General features: G+C 62.5%; 1 protein-coding gene across 7 annotated transcripts in view; it reads left to right on the forward strand.

Moving 5' to 3' along the window:
- TNS1 (tensin 1) overlaps positions 1-18,251 on the forward strand; it is a 67,838-nt gene that overhangs the window by 13,405 nt on the left and 36,182 nt on the right. For 6 of the 7 annotated variants that reach the window (XM_074596040.1, XM_074596041.1, XM_074596043.1 and 3 more), the window contains 14 exons: positions 7,029-7,067; positions 9,178-9,219; positions 12,013-12,062; positions 12,378-12,549; positions 12,893-12,943; positions 13,464-13,586; positions 13,895-13,959; positions 14,080-14,163; positions 14,275-14,387; positions 14,962-15,022; positions 16,252-16,327; positions 16,465-16,594; positions 16,897-16,962; positions 17,529-17,690. In XM_074596040.1, coding sequence (XP_074452141.1) covers positions 7,029-7,067; positions 9,178-9,219; positions 12,013-12,062; positions 12,378-12,549; positions 12,893-12,943; positions 13,464-13,586; positions 13,895-13,959; positions 14,080-14,163; positions 14,275-14,387; positions 14,962-15,022; positions 16,252-16,327; positions 16,465-16,594; positions 16,897-16,962; positions 17,529-17,690 — 1,234 coding nt within the window. The remainder of the gene's footprint in view (positions 1-7,028; positions 7,068-9,177; positions 9,220-12,012; positions 12,063-12,377; positions 12,550-12,892; positions 12,944-13,463; positions 13,587-13,894; positions 13,960-14,079; positions 14,164-14,274; positions 14,388-14,961; positions 15,023-16,251; positions 16,328-16,464; positions 16,595-16,896; positions 16,963-17,528; positions 17,691-18,251) is intronic. The other variant, XM_074596046.1, reaches the window with a different exon arrangement.

The raw sequence follows: 18,251 nt of genomic DNA on the forward strand, positions 1-18,251 counted from the left end.
TTTTAAGGGGAAAACAAGAAAAAAAGAGAACTGCTGCGTTCCCGGGGCACCCGCCGCCGATCGTGCTCGGCATCGGGGTCAGCCCCCGGTGCGGGACCTGTGACCCCGCCCTGGGTGCTGGGGGGTGGCTGGCAGGGACAGGGGGGTGACAGTGGCTGCGCCCCCCTCCAGTCCTTATGGAGGGTGCTGGGGTGGCATCTGCCACACGACGAGTTTGGGCGTGCTGGGGGATGCCCAAGCAGGCACCCCGTGTCCCTACAGCGTGGTGGCAGTGGGAGGGCTGCGTGCGTCCTGCCTGGAGCCTGAAGCCATCCTTCGGGGTGACACCCCCGGGGAGGGTGGGTCAGAAGAAAACGAGCCCCATGCCTGTGTGCTTTTTAACAAAGCTTCTCGATTAGTGATCCCACTGGCCCCTGTTTTGGGAAGGCCAGGGCTGGTGGTACCCAGCAGGGCTGCGGCCGCCCCCTCCCGGGGCAGAGTGCTATGCCTTGGCCCTCCCCACGCCCCCCTTTTGGGGTCCCGAGCAGAGGGGTCTGTTTGCACTCTGGCTTGTTTGTGGGGGGGCTGCCAGAGCAGAGCTGTGCCCTGCCCTGGGCCACCCTCCTGCTTGCTTTGCCACCGTTCTGTGCCTGGCCTCCTGCAGCCCATCCCCGGGGCATCCCGTCACGGTGCTGGCAGCCCCCCATCAGGATGCCGGCAGCCCCCCATCAGCACCGGAGCTGCGCCACTGGGTGTTGGGGTGCAGGGAGAAGTGCAGCTCCATGGCACGGCCCTTGGTCATGGAGGAGTGTCTGTGTCCCTGCTCCCCCTCCTGTTCCCCACACCCCCTTGACCTCATAGTTGGGGGACACCAGTTTAGGGGGTGCTGCTTGGTGGTTCAACTTCACTGCGGCGTCTTCAGCTTCGTCCCATGGGATGATCCTGGTCTCCATCTGCTTGGGGCTTTCCCCCATGAGGGGGTGGGTGCTGGGGGGCACAGACCCCCTGGGGCATCCAGGGTTTATTTTGGCACCTTTACCACCCCTTGAGGTGAGTTATGGCCCCCCCGGGGGCTGATGGTTGCCGCTGATGCCATGGGGCAGCCCAAAGCCGGCAGTGGGATCTCTGTGCTGTGCTGTGCTGGGATGGGGCTTGTTTGGTGGTCCACCAGCATGGGGCAGAGGGTATCTGTGGGGCAGGGTCCCACACAAGGCTTGCTATGGGGCCCAGGCAGCCAACCTGGCGTCTGATGGGCCCCCGTGCTGGCCAGTCCCACAGGAGTACCCATGCTCCAACCGATCCCATGTCACAATCCATTTGTTGACCGGTCCCATGTGAGAATCTGTGCACTGACCAATCCTGTGCTGGAATCCCTGCTTTGACCAATCCCATGTGAGAATCACTGCTCTGACCAATCCCATCTCAGAATCCATGTATTGACCAATCCCCTGTGAGAGTCTGTGCACTGACTAATCCCATCTAAGAATCCATGCACTGACCAATCCCAGGTGAGAATCCAGGCACTGACCAATCCTAGGTGGGAATCCAGTTGCTGACCAATCCATGTAAGAATCCATGCACTGACCAATCCCGTGGGAGAACCTGTGCATGGACAAATCCTGGCGAACCCCCCTGCAGCAGACTGTGTCCCAGCCAATCCCAATGTGACTACTCCTGGTGCGGGATCTACTCCCCAGCCAATCCCTGTGGCCGGTTTGGGGCCAGGGGGACCCCCATGCCCTCCCGTGGGGCAGGAGGGCAGTGACTCCATCCCTTTCCTTGGGGCAGGCTGGTTGTGGGGTCCCCGTGGGACTAGGGTATTCCCGCCATGGGGTGGCAGCAGGGCATGGCCGGGACTGTGGGGCTGGTGCCAGGCAGGCGATGGCCCGCAGGGCCGGATCCAGACCCGCTGCCTGCAGATGTTGCCTTTTTAGGCACTGGAGCACTGCATGTCCCTGCCCGTGGCCGGCCCCGTGCCGAGCCAGCGCCTGCTGGCAGAGCGGGGCCAGCCCCTGTCCTGGGCATGTGGAGGCCCTGTCCCCCTCCTGACTCCCAAACCTCCTCTTTTTCCCCCAAACAGACCTGGAGACCCTACTTTCTCCCCCTTCCCCTAGTCGGCACTTGGTAACCCTGGGATGATTGCTCAAACCGCCCTGGAGCTAGGACCTGCCCTTATTTGGGTTGAAACCAGGTCTATTTTGGTGCCGCTGCCTCCATCGCAACCCCTTGCAACTTCCCTGTGTGTTGGCTTCTCCATCCCATCCCGTCTCCCCATGCTGGGGCTGCTGGCCTTGCCAGCCATGGGCTGCTGGGGGCTGTCACCCTCCCAGCCGTGTCGTGGGTCCTGGGGTGTGCTGGGGTGCTGGTGTTGGCCCCCGGGGCTACTGCGGGGTGGAGCGGCTGGTGTCCCCCGCGTATCTCAGTCTCAATCTGCAGGGCTGGGCGCACCAGGTGACCTCTGTCCTGGCTCTGCTGCCGCCTTCCTGGCGGGGATGGGTCATAAGGTGGCTCCCTGGGGACAGACCGGTGAGGGAGACAGAGGGGATGGTGTCCATCCTAGCTGGGCGTCATGCCCAGCACAGTGGTAGCTCTTTGCCGTGTGGCACCCTCCCCGGGTACCACCAGCATCTCTTGGGCAATGCAGGGGCAGGATGGCACGCAGCCTGGTGGCCTCTGCCCTGGCACAGGCACTGCCAGGCGTCCCAGCATGGAGGGGACGGCGCGGTGCGGGTCCCCAGCCCAGCTGCAGGGCGGGATGGGGATGCTCAGAGGAAAGCCTGGGAGCGGCGAGACCTCCGTGCCCCGGTGTCAGCCCAGCCTGACTCACCCCGAGCTGCCGGCCAAACTGCTCCCTGGCCCTTCAGCACAGCCCGAGGGGAGAAACCCCAAAAGCAGGAGAGCCCCTGAGCGCTAGCAGGGGCAGAGAGGGGCTGTGTGGTGCCAGGGTGCTGCACCCTCCCAAGGACCCCTGTGCCGGGGCTCCGAGGGGCTGCCCCGTGCCGCTCACACTGGGGCTGTGCCGGGCAGGGTGGAGCTGGGGCGAGGGGGGAGCGGGCGCGGATGGAAACATGCCGTCCTCCTGCCGCGGACATGTTGCATAAACAGGAGATTTGCCAGAGCTGCGAGAAATGTGAGGGCAGGAGCAGGCAGCACGTGGTGTGGGCAAGGGGGACCTCACCCCTGAGCTGGGCAAGGGGGTGGCCAGAGGAGCACTCTCTGACCCTGGACCCTATAGTCTCTTACAGCTGGCAGGGGGGAAGGATGCTGTGGCTGATCCCACTGGGAAGGGGGAAACAGGGGTGCTTGGAGAGGGGAAAACCTTCCCTGACATCCCCAGCTTGGTGGCCCCAACTTGTCCCCTTAAAATGCCTTCTGTTGTGGGGTGCCAGAGCAGGGTTTCCTCTCTGTCCCGCACTGTGGCTACGTGGAGGTTTGGCAGGGCTTGGTGGCTGCGGCAGGGCTGGAGGGGCTGGCGAGTAGGGGAAGGGCTCTGGGGCCAGCTGGGGGATTGCTGTGGCCCGTGGCTGTCCCTGCCCCTCCCTGTGCCTGGGGCTCAGGGCCATGGGGTGCGTGGGGATGTGATGTGCAGCCCAGCTGGGATGTGGGTGGCACAAAGCTCAGACAGAAGAGGTTCCCCAAGGGGTGACGTGGGACCCCGTGAGGTCCCCCGTGACGTGTGCTGAGCTGGCGTCTCTTCACGTGGCCTCTGTCAGTGCCACCCCAGCGTTGTCCTGTGGGACACCAGTCTGGCCACTGAGTCATCATCCTCTTTGGCAACCGCGTTTCCAGCCCACAGGGTGGTTTGGGCAGGGGACCCCCTTCCTGGAGGCTGGAGGGAGTAGAGTTCCTCGCTCCCCTTTTTTTGGGTCTGCATCCTTTTTGGGTGGAAAGGGCTGTGCCTGCCTGATGCTAGTTTGCTGTGGGAGAGGTCCGAGATGCTGAGGGGTCTGTTTTGGCAGTACATCTCCATTTCTGACCACACCAGCCAGGCTGGCTTGCCGGCATCTCAGTGCCTGACTGTGGGAAGCAGCTCCGGCATGCTGGGGTCCATGTGAGGGTCGGGGTTGCTGGTGCTCCAGCTACTCCTGGCATCGCAAGGGTCAGCACCGGCCCGGATATCAGCCAGCTCGGGAATGTTTATCGGAGCTCCTGGGGAAGGGAAAAACAAAAACCGCCACCCAAAGGAAGGGATATGCGTCAGAGATGGGCCTGCATCGCCCACCGGCAGCCAGGCAGGCTGTGCTGTGGGCTGTGGGCCAGCGCTTGCCTGGCTTCGGCAGCCTGGCCAGGGGGGACCCTCCCGCTCCCCGAGCCCACCCTGTTCCCGGTGCTGCACCGACCCAGCCCGCTCCCGAATCACAGGGCCCCTTCATGGAGGTTTGTTTCCCGTCAGCCCTGCTGGGATCCCGTGGGCTCGGGCTACAATCTGTGGGGATGCTCCAGCTGGAGCAGGACCCGGTGATGTTCCTGGGCACCTCCATGGCTGCAGGGGTTATTTTGCTGAGGGAGGAGGAGGAGGGAGAGGAAGGATTTGGGAGGGAGGGAGGTGCAGGTGGTGGCTGCAGCAAAGAGAAGGCTCCAGGGTGTCTTGTCACTGGGTTCGTGGTGGGTGTCCGCATCCCTCCAGCCTCACTCAGTGCTTGTGAACTGGTGTCGAAGTCCTGGCGGGGATCTGGGGTGTGGAGGCCAGTCCCTGAGCTGCAGCCGGTGGGGTTTGGTGGAGGAGGGCTCCCGTGGGCTGTTCTGCCCTGGGGTGATGTGGCCAGGGGCTGCCAGGGGTTTGCCGGCCAGGTGTTTGCTTCTGGGCTTGGACATCTCGAGGGTATTGAGTTTCTCTAGGTATGGTGACAGCTGGTGATGAGCGGGCAAGCCCATCGCTGCTGTCCAGAGGAAGGCTACAGGGTGTGCCCAACCCTTTACGAGACATCAGAGAGTCCATGCCGCTCATGGCCGTGGGGCCTCGTTTGCTCGGAAAGTGATTTTGTTGCTTGGCAAAACCTGGGTCTCGAGGCGGTGGCTCGCGGGATGTGGCTGCTGGGAGGGACAGGGCTGTGACCTGGGGGGCCGGGCGGGCAAGTGGGGGGCTGTGGGGGGCTGTCGGGGTGGGCAGCAGCCCCACTGCGCCTCGTTCCTCGCATTCCTGGGCAGGGCTGCCGGGTGGTGGGGTCGCGGCAGCAGGGGCCGGGCGGCAGGAATGCAAACACCGGTGGGGGGGGAGAAGAAAGGCTGCTGTGTCTGCCGTGGCGAGGCGAAGCCTGGACCGGGGGCGTGCAGGTCTCGCCGCCTTTCCCACCCCTCCCTGCACCGGGGGATATGGGGGTCCCTGGGGATGGAGGTGGCGGTGGTCCTAGGGATTGGTGTGGTCCTGTGTGGGGTGATGCTCTCACCGGTCCTGTGGGGCAGGAAGGATGCTCTCACACCCCTGGGCCAGGAGCTGGGCTTCCCTAGGAAGGGATTTGTTGCCCGGGGCAGGATCTTCCCTCTTCTCCTTGAACCTGGGGCATGTTTGAGCCAAACTTGAGAGGGGATGGAAGCTGAAAACAGCTTTACGTTCCTGCAGTCCTCATAAAACTGCCTTTCTGCGGTGAGAGAGTGCCATACAGCCTGGGTTAGTGTCTCCTGTGTATGGGAGGAGTGATGTTGGGTGGGCACAACCCCATATTAGACATCAGAGAATCCACTAGAGCAGGGAAATACAACCACAGGCACCCCAGTTTTCTCCCTTCTCCAGCCAAAGGAGCATTCGTAGCCTGCAAACCTCCTGGTGCCAACAGGAGAGGAAGGGTGGGCATGGACCCTACCTGTCCATGGGACCACCGTGTCCCATGGAGGGGGGGAGCTGCACATCTGCCCCCATCACCGGCCTCGGGAGCTGGGGCTGCGTGGGAGCTGGGGGACCTTGGTTGAGCATCCCTGGGGGAAGAGCGTGGTGGTGTGCGGGGTATGGTGCGGGATACGGCGCGGCCCTCGCCGGCCCCGTCCACAGCGGCTTGCTGCCGGAGAACATTCCAGGGAGGCTGGCGCGGGGCCAGCGCCGCGGGGCAGGGAAAGGGGCCTTTTATGGAAGCGTTTCTGCATTAGAATAAAATCATAATAATAATGCGCAGGGGAAGGGAGCTGGGAGGAGGAGGAGGAGGAGGAACTCCTGAAGAAAACAGGGAGGCGGGATGGGAACAGGCCGGTGGCTGGGGAGGGGGAGGCACTGGGTATCACCCTGCAGGGACCGGGATGGGGTGGGATCTGGGTGCTCCGAGTGGGGTGCTTGGGGCAAATCCTGCTTTTTATGGCCGAGATCAAGGGAGGCTGAGTGGGGTGCGGGGGGTCCCCATGTCACCGCAGCGAGGGACCAGCCCCTGAGTGGCATCTGACATGTTGGCTCGATGGTGGGATGAGGCAGGGGCTGGCTGGCTGAGGGGTCACCGCTCCTGGGGACACACGAGGTGCCCCGAATCACACCCTCCCGCTACCATCGGCGTCTCCGGGCCAACGTGGGGCTGGAGCGGCTGTTCCCAACGCCCCCGGCACTGACAAACAAGGCGCTGCCTCTCCCACCCTGGCATGCTGCTGCTTCCCGGCCGACTGGGGTGCACACAAAACCCAAGGTTAATTGTCAGTAATTGCCGCTGGTAATTAAGGTAACAATAGCCGGGCTGTTCAGCTGGCGGCTGCAGGAGCGCTCACGAGGCTGGGCTGGGGTTTGTTCCAGGAGCTGCTCTTGGCATCGGGCGGCTGCCCTGTGCCATGCTGTGCCCCAGTGTGCCCCACCGTGCCCCACTGTGTCCCACCTGGGGCTGGAGTTGCCCGGGCTCCCCGGCTGAGGGTGCATGGCACCACTGCCATGTCCCCAAGCCCGCTCCTCTCACCTGGCAGCCCAGCCCTGACTTCGAGATGCTGGGCATGGGCCACCGGTGTCCTCGTCACTCCCTTGGGCAGGCACTGGGTTTGCTTAGAGCTGGGGGGGAGATGCTGCAGCCCAGCCCCTTCCCATGCCCCGTGCTGGGCTGGGGGCTGCGGGGACTAATCCTGGCCCTCTTTCTGCTTCCTTGCAGGCTGTGACCCCCTGCTCCCCCACTGTCAACTATGAGCCGGTAAGTCACCCCCCTGTCCCCCCAGGGTGAGCCATGGATGGCAGGCAGGGGTCTGGGGACGCTGGGTGGGAAGGGACACCCTGTTCTGCACTTGACGTGGGGCTTTCTCTGCCTGGGGGCTTCAGGGTGTGAGTCCCGCACCTCCAAAACCGCTAGGGTCCTGTGCTGGGGGTAACAGCACCCCCCCGTTTCAATGCTGTTGCTGGTTGAAGGGCATCCCACATCAGAGCAGCACGAGATGGGGCGGCCCAGCCACCACTGGACTCCTGGGGCTGGAGCTTTCGGGGACGAGGGGCTTGCGGGCTTGCTGGGGGGCACAGGCAGAGGGGACGTGACCAGCCTGGGCTCTGGGGTCCCTCGGCGCCGAGGACCTCCCCTCCCTGGCCGGAGCCGGGGCGGTTTCTTGCATGCCCGGAGATGACTCTACCAGATGTGCCTTTGGCTCGGGGCGCCCAAGGCTGCGCGTTCACGTCCCTTGTTATTGTCACCCCCTTCTTTTGTCCCTCCTGGGGACCTTGAATGAGTGGCCGGGGCGATGCACAGCCCTTCCCACCCTGTCCTCTGCACGTCGGGAAAACAGCTGGGCGCCCCATCTCCGGACACCCCGTCCTGGGGGAGGACGGGGGTGAGAGCAGCCATGCTCCCTTGCCACACTGCTCTGGGCCACGGCGGGGCTCTGGGGATGGCAGGGCACCGGGCTGGCACTGGGCGCAGGACCATGCTGGGGGCAGAGGTTTGTGAAGCCATGGTAGTGCCCACCAGGGCAGTATCTTGCTGGTGGAGCAGCCCCCCTGCCCTGTCCCCAGCCTGGCCGTGCCCATGGCGGCGGGCAGAGCGGGCACGTGGCAGCAGGGAGGCTGGCATTGCCCGGGGCTGCCGTGCCCGCCTTTCCTTCTTGCTCCGGACGTGTGCCAAGGCTTGCTGGGGCAGGCGCCGGGGAGAGGAGGCCCTGGCGGGGTTTCAGCTCCAGGCTCGGCAACCTGGCAGTGCCGGGGTGGCTGTGCCCCGCGTGGGGCCCTGGGCTGGTCACCCTGCAGCTGGGCAGGGGGTTTCACCCCCAAAGTAGGGCTTAGGAAATGGGGGGCCCCCTGGGAGCTCATAAGGAGACAGGTGGGAGCAGAGCGTGCTGCCCGCCCCGGGGCCCCGTGGTGGTTATCTGCCCCGAGTTTAATCTCTGCCTGTACCCCCCGCCCCTGCCAGCCTCCTCGGGCACTTATCACCAGCAAAAACATGTTGGCTTCGAGCTGGGACCGTTACTGCGGCTTGGGGAGGAAATCGAAAGGGGTTTGTTTGCCCTGTCCCATGGCTGGAAATGGCAGCTCCAGGGACCAGAGCAGCCTGGCCTTGGGGGGTCCCCCTGGTCCCGAAACCCCCATGAGCTGCCCAGCTGTGTCCCGTTGCTGCGCCACCCCCAACCAGCTGTCCCCAGGCAGAGAGGGCTGTCCCCAGCTCCCTGTATTTGGGGTCTGGACACTCTTCCCCCACCCTGAGAAGCTAATTCCTGTCTCCAGCCCCATTTCAAAGCTCTCCAGTGTCGTGTCACTGAATTTGCCCCCTTTTTGAGCATCTCGGACCCCTGCTCTGCTCCCGCTGGGGTCCTTTGCTGGCTCCACAGGGCTGGGTTTATCTCGGGGAGCTGGGCTTGCTGGTGGCCAGGCTGGGTGTGGGGCTGCGTCGGGCTTGCCCCGTTGTTTACCTCCTGGCTGTGGGGTCTGAGCATGGAGGATCCAGATGGGATCACAGAGGTGTGGGGGTCACCGGGTGCCCAGCGTTCAGTCAAGTGCTCTCCATCCATGACAGAGGAGTGCATCCAGTGCAGGAGGAGGCTGCTGGGAGGGGGGATGGCAGCATCCTCAGTACCCAAGCATCACCCCGGCTCCACGCTTGGGTTTCGAGGGATTCCCGACCTTTAGGAAGAGCGGACACATTGGCGGGCAGGGAAGGAAGTGGGACTGCGGCGCATTTCCTAGGAAGGGCCAGAAATAGCCAGGGGGGAACTTTTGACCCCGGCCCCTGCTCTGTGTGTGTGTTTCTTTTCTCTCAATCTCTCTCCTTCTCTCTCGCTTGCTTTTTTCTCACCCTCCCCTTCCTCCTGCCTGCCTGCCTGCAGCCATCCCCCGGGGAGAGCATCACGAAGCAGGTAGATGCCCTGGTAAGTGCTACCAACTGCAGAGGCTGGTCTCTGCCTTGAGACCTTCCAGGGGGTCGCTTGTGCTTGTCCCGTTGCCACAAGCCCCACCCCCAAGCCAAAATCCCTCAATCTGGGATGCCCCTGTGGACCCCCAGCATCCCTGGGAGTCCCAGGGATCCCCCCCTTCCAGCCAAGGTGATGATGGCCATGACAAAGGCCAAGCGAGATGCCCAGGTTTGGTGGCAGAAGTAGTGGCAGAGCCCAGCAGAGGCGGGGGGGCCAGGGCTTTTGCCACAAAGCCGGCTTTCCTGTCCCGGAGCCGGGGATATTTTATTTAATCTGTGGACATGAAATTGCTAAGACAGTGTAGACAAACGCCCAGCCAAAATCAACGCGGACGGCTTCCCCCTGCCTGCAGCCAGCTCACTGGCCTCCCTGTGTGCCCGGGCTGGGACTCGAGGGATGGAGGCAGAGCGATTCCCACAAGGAAGAGGGTGAAAGCCTTCCTCACCTGGGAGCCAGCTTTGCCCCATCCCTTTGGTTGTCTGGGCTGTGTCTCTAATCCCTCTGCGAACTGGAGAAAGAGCATCCACAGCTGGAAAATTCCAGGAGGGCAGTCAGGAGTCCCCTTTGCCGGCTTTGCTGTGCTTTGTGGAAGTTTCCTGGGATTTCTGCATGCTTTCTTGTGCTTCAGATCACCCTTTCCAGGCAGAAGGGATCTGCGGGTTTTGGATACTGCCGGAGCCTGGGGACGTGCTGAGCCAGCCCGGGGCTGGGAGGCGGGTGCTCGATGGGGCTGGCGGGGGGGTCTTCAACCCAACGTGGCTGGGACCAGCCAGCCCTGTGCTGGGCTGGACTGGGACATACTGGCTTGGATGGGGTCTCTGCTCCAGAGGGGACCTTTGCAGGATCTTCTAGCCCGGCGGTGGGCAGGAGTGTTTAATAATGTGAATGCTTGCTCTTATCAGCTGATTGCGGGCTGACTCTTCCTCGTGTCGGGGCTGGCGGCAGAGACGGCAGTGCGGTTGCGGTTAGACTGGGGCGGGGAGTGGGGCAGAGACGGGGGGGTCCTGCCAGGGCAGGGGACGCTGGAGGGCCCTGGCCACGGGCACCCGCTCCCCCGGTCCGGGAGGGTACCGAGAGCGGAACAACCATGCCCTGGAAGTGGATTAGCAAGGGTCTTGCTGCGGCCAAGGTATGGAGATGGAGAGGGGCTCTGGTGTCCCCACCTCACTCACCCTCCTGTGCCTCAGTTTCCCCAACTGGGAGCCGGGGGGTTGAGTCCCTGCTGACCCATGTCGGCTCCTCCATTGGGCCAGGCTGGGGTCTGGGAGGCTGCTGCGGTCGGGCGGGGTGGCAGGGGCTGCTGGGGCTCCTCTGGCTGGTGGCTGTGGGTGGGGGACCCCACATGTCTCCTGCTATGAAGGCGTGGGGCAGAGCAGAGCCCGCGGTGGGGATCTCCTCCCTGTCACTGGTGGGTGACACAGGGACAAGCCCACGCTTTCAGGTTCAGGCTTGCTCCACGCATCCTGACTCTGTCCAGGGAAGGTTTTACCTCCCTTTTTGCTATGTTTTAACTCCTCCTTTGCCCCCAGCAATGCTGGGGGGTTTCTGGGGTGAGCGGGAGATCTGGGGCAAGCTGGAGGGGGGGTGGGGGAATGTCACTGCTGCCCATGCACCCCTGGGTGCTCAGACAGGGCTGCTGTCTCCTGCAGTGCCTTCAGCTGGGAGGGAAGACTGTTATCCTCAGGCTGCGGAGCCCGGCTCCGCTCCGCCGGGCAGCCTGACCTTGAAAGGGGGACGCGAGGCCGATGGAGGGTGACACCGGCTGCCGACGGGAGCAGCCCTGAGGCTGCGCTGGGTGGGAGATGGTGGGTGAAGGGCGCAGGGAAAACCTCTTCCACCTCATCCCCGTCGCCTCTGGTGTGCTGGCCGTGGGATGCCGCAGCCCCAAGGAGGGCGGCAGCAGGTCCCGCAGCTCCGAGGACAGAAGGGGCATCCCAGGAGCTGGCTGCAGGGCGCATCTCTTGTTTCTGGATCCTTCCGGGGGCTTGGGATGTGCTGCCTGCGCGAGATGAGTCTTTAAATGACTCCTGCTTGTTAGCTGGAGATACTAAAACTAATGAGGTGTGAGTGTGTTTTTTCTTAGCGGTTTTTTTTGGAAACCCTGCTTTGTTTTTTGGCTGAGGTCACGAAGTCACCGAGCAAACCGGCTGCAGATGAAATTCTTGAGGCCGGAGAACATGCATAAATAGAAGTTTCCTGCTCCGAGAGCTCAAACATTTCCTCCCGGCGTTCGGCTTTGTGGAGCCAGGGCCAAAGCAAACTGTCGTGCCTGGCTGGCTCCTCGCCGCCGCTCGGGCAGTGAACCTGCCCCTGCCTCGGGCAGGGCCAAAGCCACCCTGTCCTGCCAGGTGTGTGCCCAGAGCCCGGCTGAGACCGGAGGGACTCGTGACATGCCTGAGACTGTCCCCCAACCCACAGCATCCTCCTCAAAGGTCCTCTGGGACCCTGTGCCAGGGCACCGGCCCTGCAGTGCATGCGGTGGCTGGTCTCAGCCGTGCTGGGGTTGCGAGAGCTGGGTTTTGCTTGCGGCTGTGGTCGGGGGACGATGGTGCCGTTGGGGCATTCTGTGCCACCAGGATGCTCAGCGGGTGGGATTTGGAGACAGCGATATTTTGGGGGTGTTATGGTGCACAGCGCAGTGTGGTGGGGGTAGGATGCTCTGGCAGCACCATCACACCTGGCTCTAGCAGGACCCTGTGCGGGCTGCGAGTCATGGCAGTAACTCACTTTTCCTCTCTGGTTCTTTAGGATGCCACAAAATCCCCCAGGAGCGGGCAGTCACGCCGCAAAACATCCAGGTAGATGCCTCAGTGTCCCCTTCTGGTGACCATCTCTGCCGTGCCTGTATCTTCCCCCGCCCCGCCAACACTTTGCTTCTCCGGATGTGGTACAGCTGGGAGCTGCTTCCCATGGAGAAGATACAGGCGTTATGACCCACCATCCCCAACTTGGGGTTCCCAAGACACCCCATTGGGGCTGCAGGCAGCCCTGCTGCTGTATCCCCATGTGTCCCAGCCTGCCTCGCTTAACCCCGGGGCCCGTGCAGGGTGGGGAAGGGTCACTGCATCCCCTCCCCACACCACGTCCTGATGGCGGTCCCCTCCCTTGCCCAGGAGCATGAGCCTGACTGCAGCCATGGAAAGCAGCTGCGAGCTGGACCTGGTGTACATCACGGAGCGGATCATCGCTGTCTCCTACCCCAGCACGGCTGAGGAGCAGAGCTTCTGCAGCAATCTCCGCGAGGTGGCCCACATGCTGAAGTCCAAGCATGGGGACAACTACGCGGTGAGAGACACAACCGGGTCCCCTCCAGACTGGGGAAGAGGCTGGGGTGCTGCAGGGAATGGGTGCTGCATCCTTGCCTCCGGGTGGGCTCAACTCTGGTGAGGGGGATCTTTGCACCAAGATGGATGGATTTTTTCCTTCCTTGAAGCTTTCCAGTCAATTTTGGCCTTCCTGGGAGTCTTTGGCCATTGCATTGCACCATGGCAAGGCGTTACTCTGGTTAATGTGTTTGGGGAAGCCTCTCACGGGGGGATTTGGGAGAGGCTTTGAGGTGAGGAAGAGGTGGGGGGTGGCAGTGAGCGAGGATGGTGTCTCCTCACTCTGTCTTTCCTCTTCCCTGAAGCTTTTCAACCTTTCTGAGCGGAGACATGACATCAGCAAACTTCACCCCAAGGTGGGTTGCAGCTGTGGGTCGCAAAGGGGCTCGGGGCAGGGCTGTCTGTGGGACCAGCCCCCTGCTGCAAGCTGCCTGGGGGAGGAACAGCCACCCTTTCCATCCCACCCAGCTGGTGGAGGAGCAGAGGAGGGAAAGCACCGGGATTTCCCAATGAATTTGTGGGGTCTCAGCTTAACTGCCTTCCTGTTCCCACTGTCCCCAGCCCAAATCTGTTGAGGTCTCTTGGAGACATCCCTAAGGCATTGTCCCCATCCATGTGAACGTGGGGGAGCCCCGGGCACCTTAGCCAAGGGACCCAGAGGGGGCTGAGATCTGGGACTCCGATGGTCCCCCGGGGCAGGGGTGTGGGCAGTGGGTGCAGGGTTGGGGGAGAGGCTAGGAGGGGCACGTCAGGGCAAGGTGGTGGTGTCCCCCCTGGATACGTGCCCTGGGCTTTGCACGCTGGGAGGCTGGGGACTGCGGAGGGGGCAGAGCCCGGTATGGATGTGACCCCTGGCTGTCCTCTCCCCACCTCCAGGTGCTGGATTTTGGGTGGCCTGACCTGCACACCCCAGCACTGGAGAAGATCTGCAGCATTTGCAAAGCCATGGACACGTGGCTCAATGCGGCGGCGCACAACGTGGTGGTGCTGCACAACAAGGTTGGCCGGACCCCATCCCTGGGATGCACAGTGACGGGGGGACAGGGGGGGACAGGGGGCTTCAGGGACAGGGCTGGGCAGCCTCGGAGGCCGAGGGATGCAGGGAACGTGGTGGTTTGTGGCTTGGGCTGTGGGTAGCTGTCAGCATGTGTGTAGATTGGTGTGTGTCTATAAGGGCTGGGGTGTGCAAGTGTGTCCGTGCAGATATATGGGCACAGGTGTGTGCCTGCCCATGTGCGTGGTGGCCATGCCTGGATGCTCACAGGCACCACTGTCCCCGTGACACCCCTTCTGCTGTGTGCCCGCAGGGGAACCGCGGCCGGCTGGGGGTGGTGGTGGCTGCCTACATGCACTACAGCAACATCTCGGCCAGGTGAGAGGGACACGCAGTCCTGGGGTGGCCCTGGACCCCATTGCTGACCTTCATCCTGGTGGTGCCGGGGTGCTGGTGCCGATGCTTTCCTTCAAACTTGTCTACCCTTTTGCTCCGCAGCGCCGACCAGGCTCTGGACAGGTTTGCCATGAAGCGCTTCTATGAGGACAAGGTAGTGCCAGTGGGGCAGCCATCTCAGAAAAGGTGGGTCCTGGCGTGCGTTTTGCCCCTGTGGTCAGGGTGGTTGGGTGCAGGGGGGCTAATGGGGGTGCTCCACTGTGGGTTCTGCCCCTGACCTGCCTGTCCCCCCTTTAGGTACATCCATTACTTCAGTGGGCTCCTGTCTGGCAGCATCAAGATGAACAACAAGCCCCTCTTCCTCCACCATGTCATCATGCACGGCATCCCCAACTTTGAGTCAAAAGGCGGTAGGTGCCCCCACGCCTCCCCTGAGTCTGCCCCCCCACCCCACCCCACTGCCCCACGCTGCCTGGCCGGGCTTGCTCTCCACAGGGGATATTTTCCACAATTTCCATGGCAAATTGAATTTCCCTTTCTCTCTTGGGGACTGTTTACTCCTATTAGCAGAGATGCCTTCGGGGGGTGTCCCCCCCTCCGCGGCCCATGAGCTGGGCACTAGCCTGAGATTGGAGTTGTGGTTTGGGATGCAATACTGGCATGATGCTGGTACCCAGAAGCAGTCCCTCGCTCAGAGACCATCATCCCACCTCCATCTCCAACCCAGCGCTTTGCCCCAGGTCCTACAGGACCCACACTGGGCTATAGAGGCTTGCCCCCTTTCCCACCCCATCCGGAGCATCCCTTTCTGCCCGTCCCAGATGTTGCCCATGGCTGATGTGGGCCGTCTGGGGCGGGGAGCGGCTGTTTGCCTTGGCTCCCTCCCTGTTTGGATTTCTCCCCCGTGACTAATCCCTGCCCCGGCCCCTCCGCCCTGCCAGCTAACAGCAGCGTGCCTTCTCTCCCCGCCTTGATGTCTTCCAGGTTGCCGGCCCTTCCTGAAAATCTACCAGGCCATGCAGCCCGTCTACACCTCGGGAATCTAGTAACTATCTCCTCACCGCGGGGCTGGGGGCTTCCCTCCTCCCCAGCACAGGGGGCTTGGCAGGTGGGGGGGGATGGAGAGGGTCAAGGCCACATCCCCAGCAGTTCCAGTGCCCTGTGCTTAGTCTATTTGTGGTCCAGGGAACCAAAAAAAGGGAATTCTTTTTCCTTGGAGGTGGTAACTGGCTATACTGGCCATACTGGGCCCTTCTGCTGGGAGGGCTGTAGTGACTCTGCATATCAGCAGAGGGAGCCCGGGGCTGCACAGAGCCCGGGGCTGGGTGTCCCCAGAGGGAGCGGGGACAGGGATGGGGACACCTCGCCCTCCCTGGGGGATGGAGGCATTTATCCTCTCTCTGCCCAAAGAGCTGCTCCTCCTGCCCAGAGCCGTCCTAAAAGCCCTCTTTCCCTCCCCAGTAAAGAGTTTCCCCCCATTTTAACCTCCCCACCGTTTACCCTGACACCGTTTTCTGACGCTGCTCCCAGAGCAGGCACTGGCAAAGGCACAGCAGGAGCTGATTTCTCCAGCTGCCCCGATGCTCTGCTGGGGTCACTGGCTCCTGGCCCCCCTGGGGAGCGGGCAGAGCCCCCCACCTCGGAGGTATTCTCAGCTCACCCCCCTGAACTGGGATCTCCCTTCCCCGCAGCCGGGCGTCCCCGTTAGCTGAGATTTACTGCCATCCCAGCCTCGCCTTTCAGCTTTTAATAGACTGTTTATGGGACGCCGGTAATAAACTCCAGGTTTATCTTCCCTGTGAAATCCAACTCCCTTCTTCCCTCGTCTCCTGCTGCTGACGCCACCGCCCGGAGGCAGCCCCTCAGCATCCCAGGGAAGGGGAGGGCTTCCGGCAGGGAAACTGAGGCAGGGAGGAGAGCCTTCCCCGAGAGCTCTCCCTCTGTGTGCTGTGCTCTGCTCAACCCACAGGAGCAGGGCGGACAACGCGATAGCCCAGCCCCAACACTCAGGCCCCAGTCAAACCTTCCCACTCAAGAGTTTTTAGCATCCTAATTGAATTGTGCTTCAGTTTCCCCCTCCTGTCTGCCTCCCCCTGGGAATGGGTGCCCTTTAGAGTGGGGGACAGGACCCTCTTCTGTCACCTTAGGGTCAGCTCCGTGCTTTGCACCTTTTGTGGCTGGTTTTGGGTGGAAGGGGCTGGTGGGGGTGGCGCTGGGAGCTCTGGGGGGTACTCTGCACCACAGCTCATGTCCTCCTGCTCTCTCTCTCTGCAGTAATGTGCAAGGAGACAGCCAGACGGGCATCTGCATCACCATCGAGCCTGGCTTACTCCTCAAGGGCGATATCTTGGTAAGGAGCCTTGGCTCAGCCCTCCGCGCAGGGAGCAGCTGGGGGACGGGTGGTCCTCGTGCCTTGGGGCCCCCCAGCTCTCCCTTGCCCTGCCCTGGGGGCTCATCCTGATGGGCGGTTCCCACTCCCCTCCGCAGCTGAAGTGTTACCACAAGAAGTTTCGCAGCCCGACCCGCGACGTGATTTTCCGCGTGCAGTTCCACACGTGCGCTGTGCACGACCTCGACGTTGTCTTTGGCAAGGAGGACCTGGATGAGGCCTTCAGAGGTAACTGCCCCAGCACCTCCCCACCCAAACACCCTCCCTGCCCCTCTGATACTGCTCCCATCAGTGGGATGCCTGGGAACCCACCCCAAATCCAACCCTAGTGAAGCGGGGCACCCCTGATCCACCCATGGTTGGTTGGGAGCTGAGACGTGCTGCCCTGTGCTGGGATATCCCCTACCAGCTCCCATCCTTGTGCTGGCCGGGGCAGGTGCCCTGCACTCCAGGCGTGTTTGAGGTGGCCTCTGGGTGCTGTTGGAAGGATGGATGGAGATGATCCCTTTGCTCTGCTCTCTCCCTGACAGATGACCGCTTCCCCGAGTATGGGAAGGTGGAGTTCGTGTTCTCCTACGGCCCTGAGAAGATCCAAGGTACGGCTGGCTCACCACTGCGGGGGTTCGGAGCTGGGTGCTGGCGCCTTTCCTGCTTCTCAGCTCTATCCCCTGCTGCTTCCCTCGCGACCTCTCCCTGCCCCATTTGCAGTCACTTTGTCACCAGGGTGGGATGAAGGGTCCAGACAGTGATGCTTATATAGGAGCACCCATGGGTGCCCTGTCGCTCTCACTCTCTTCTCCAAGAGGTGGCTTTCTGCAGCATTTGCTGGCCTAGGAGGGAGGGAGAGGGTGCTTACGAACGGAAGACCCCCTGCCCAAAAAGCCCAGACCTAGGCATGCTCGCTGTCAGTGCATCTGCCTGTCCCTAGGCAATCCCAAAAGCCCCAGGCAGCCTTGTACACCTTGTTTGTGCATCTTGGTCTATCTCCCATGCTCACCCATGCCTCTCGGTGCCCCCATGTCTATGTGACTCTCCTGCCTTGTCCTATGGCTCCTGCCCTTTTTCCCTTGCCTGCACCTTCTCTCTATCTCCTCCCTCCATCCCACCCATGCTGGGCATCCCACCCATTGTCACCCCGACTGACTGTCCCACCTCTTCCCAGGCATGGAGCACCTGGAGAATGGCCCCAGCGTCTCCGTGGACTACAACACGTCCGACCCACTCATCCGCTGGGATTCCTACGAGAACTTCAACATCCAGCGGGAGGACAGCACGGAAGGCACTTGGGCTGAGCCACCCCTGCCTGGCAAACACCTGGAGAAAGGTAAGGGCTCACAGGGCGGTCTGTGGCCAAAGTGCCCCTGTGGGAATTCCCATCCCCCTGGGGAGGAGGACACCATTGGGCAGCAAAGCTGTGGGCAGGCAGCCGCTTCTGGAGGAGTGTGGGCCATGGGATTGGAAAGGAAGATCTTGTTGACTTTCCCTCCTGCTGCTGTGCCAGGGAGCTCAGGCTCTTTTTTTTGGCACTTTTGCTTTCAAAGCCCTGTTGGCATGGAGCAGGGTCCAGCCCTGGTTCATGCCCCAGAGCTTTGGGAGACCCAAACCCCAGGTCTTTCGGGAGCAGGATGTAATGGGGGGACCATTAGGTCTCCAAGCTCCTTGTTCGTGGTGCAAGTGTGGCCGGATGTAGCCGTGCCTCAGTTTCCCCTGGGGGTTTGGAACACCTCACTGTCTCTGGTGGGTCTTCACCATGGCTTGGAGCTGGGAAAAGCCCCTTGAACACCCGCTTGGATGCGGTGGGTCGGCTGCCCTTGCCCGCTTGGCAGGAACAGGCAGGACGTGTATGTCGAAGGGTGGTGGGCCCCAATCCCAGTGGCAAAGCCAC

Source organism: Larus michahellis, chromosome 7 (assembly GCF_964199755.1).
Source record: "Larus michahellis chromosome 7, bLarMic1.1, whole genome shotgun sequence".
Lineage (NCBI taxonomy): Eukaryota > Metazoa > Chordata > Aves > Charadriiformes > Laridae > Larus > Larus michahellis.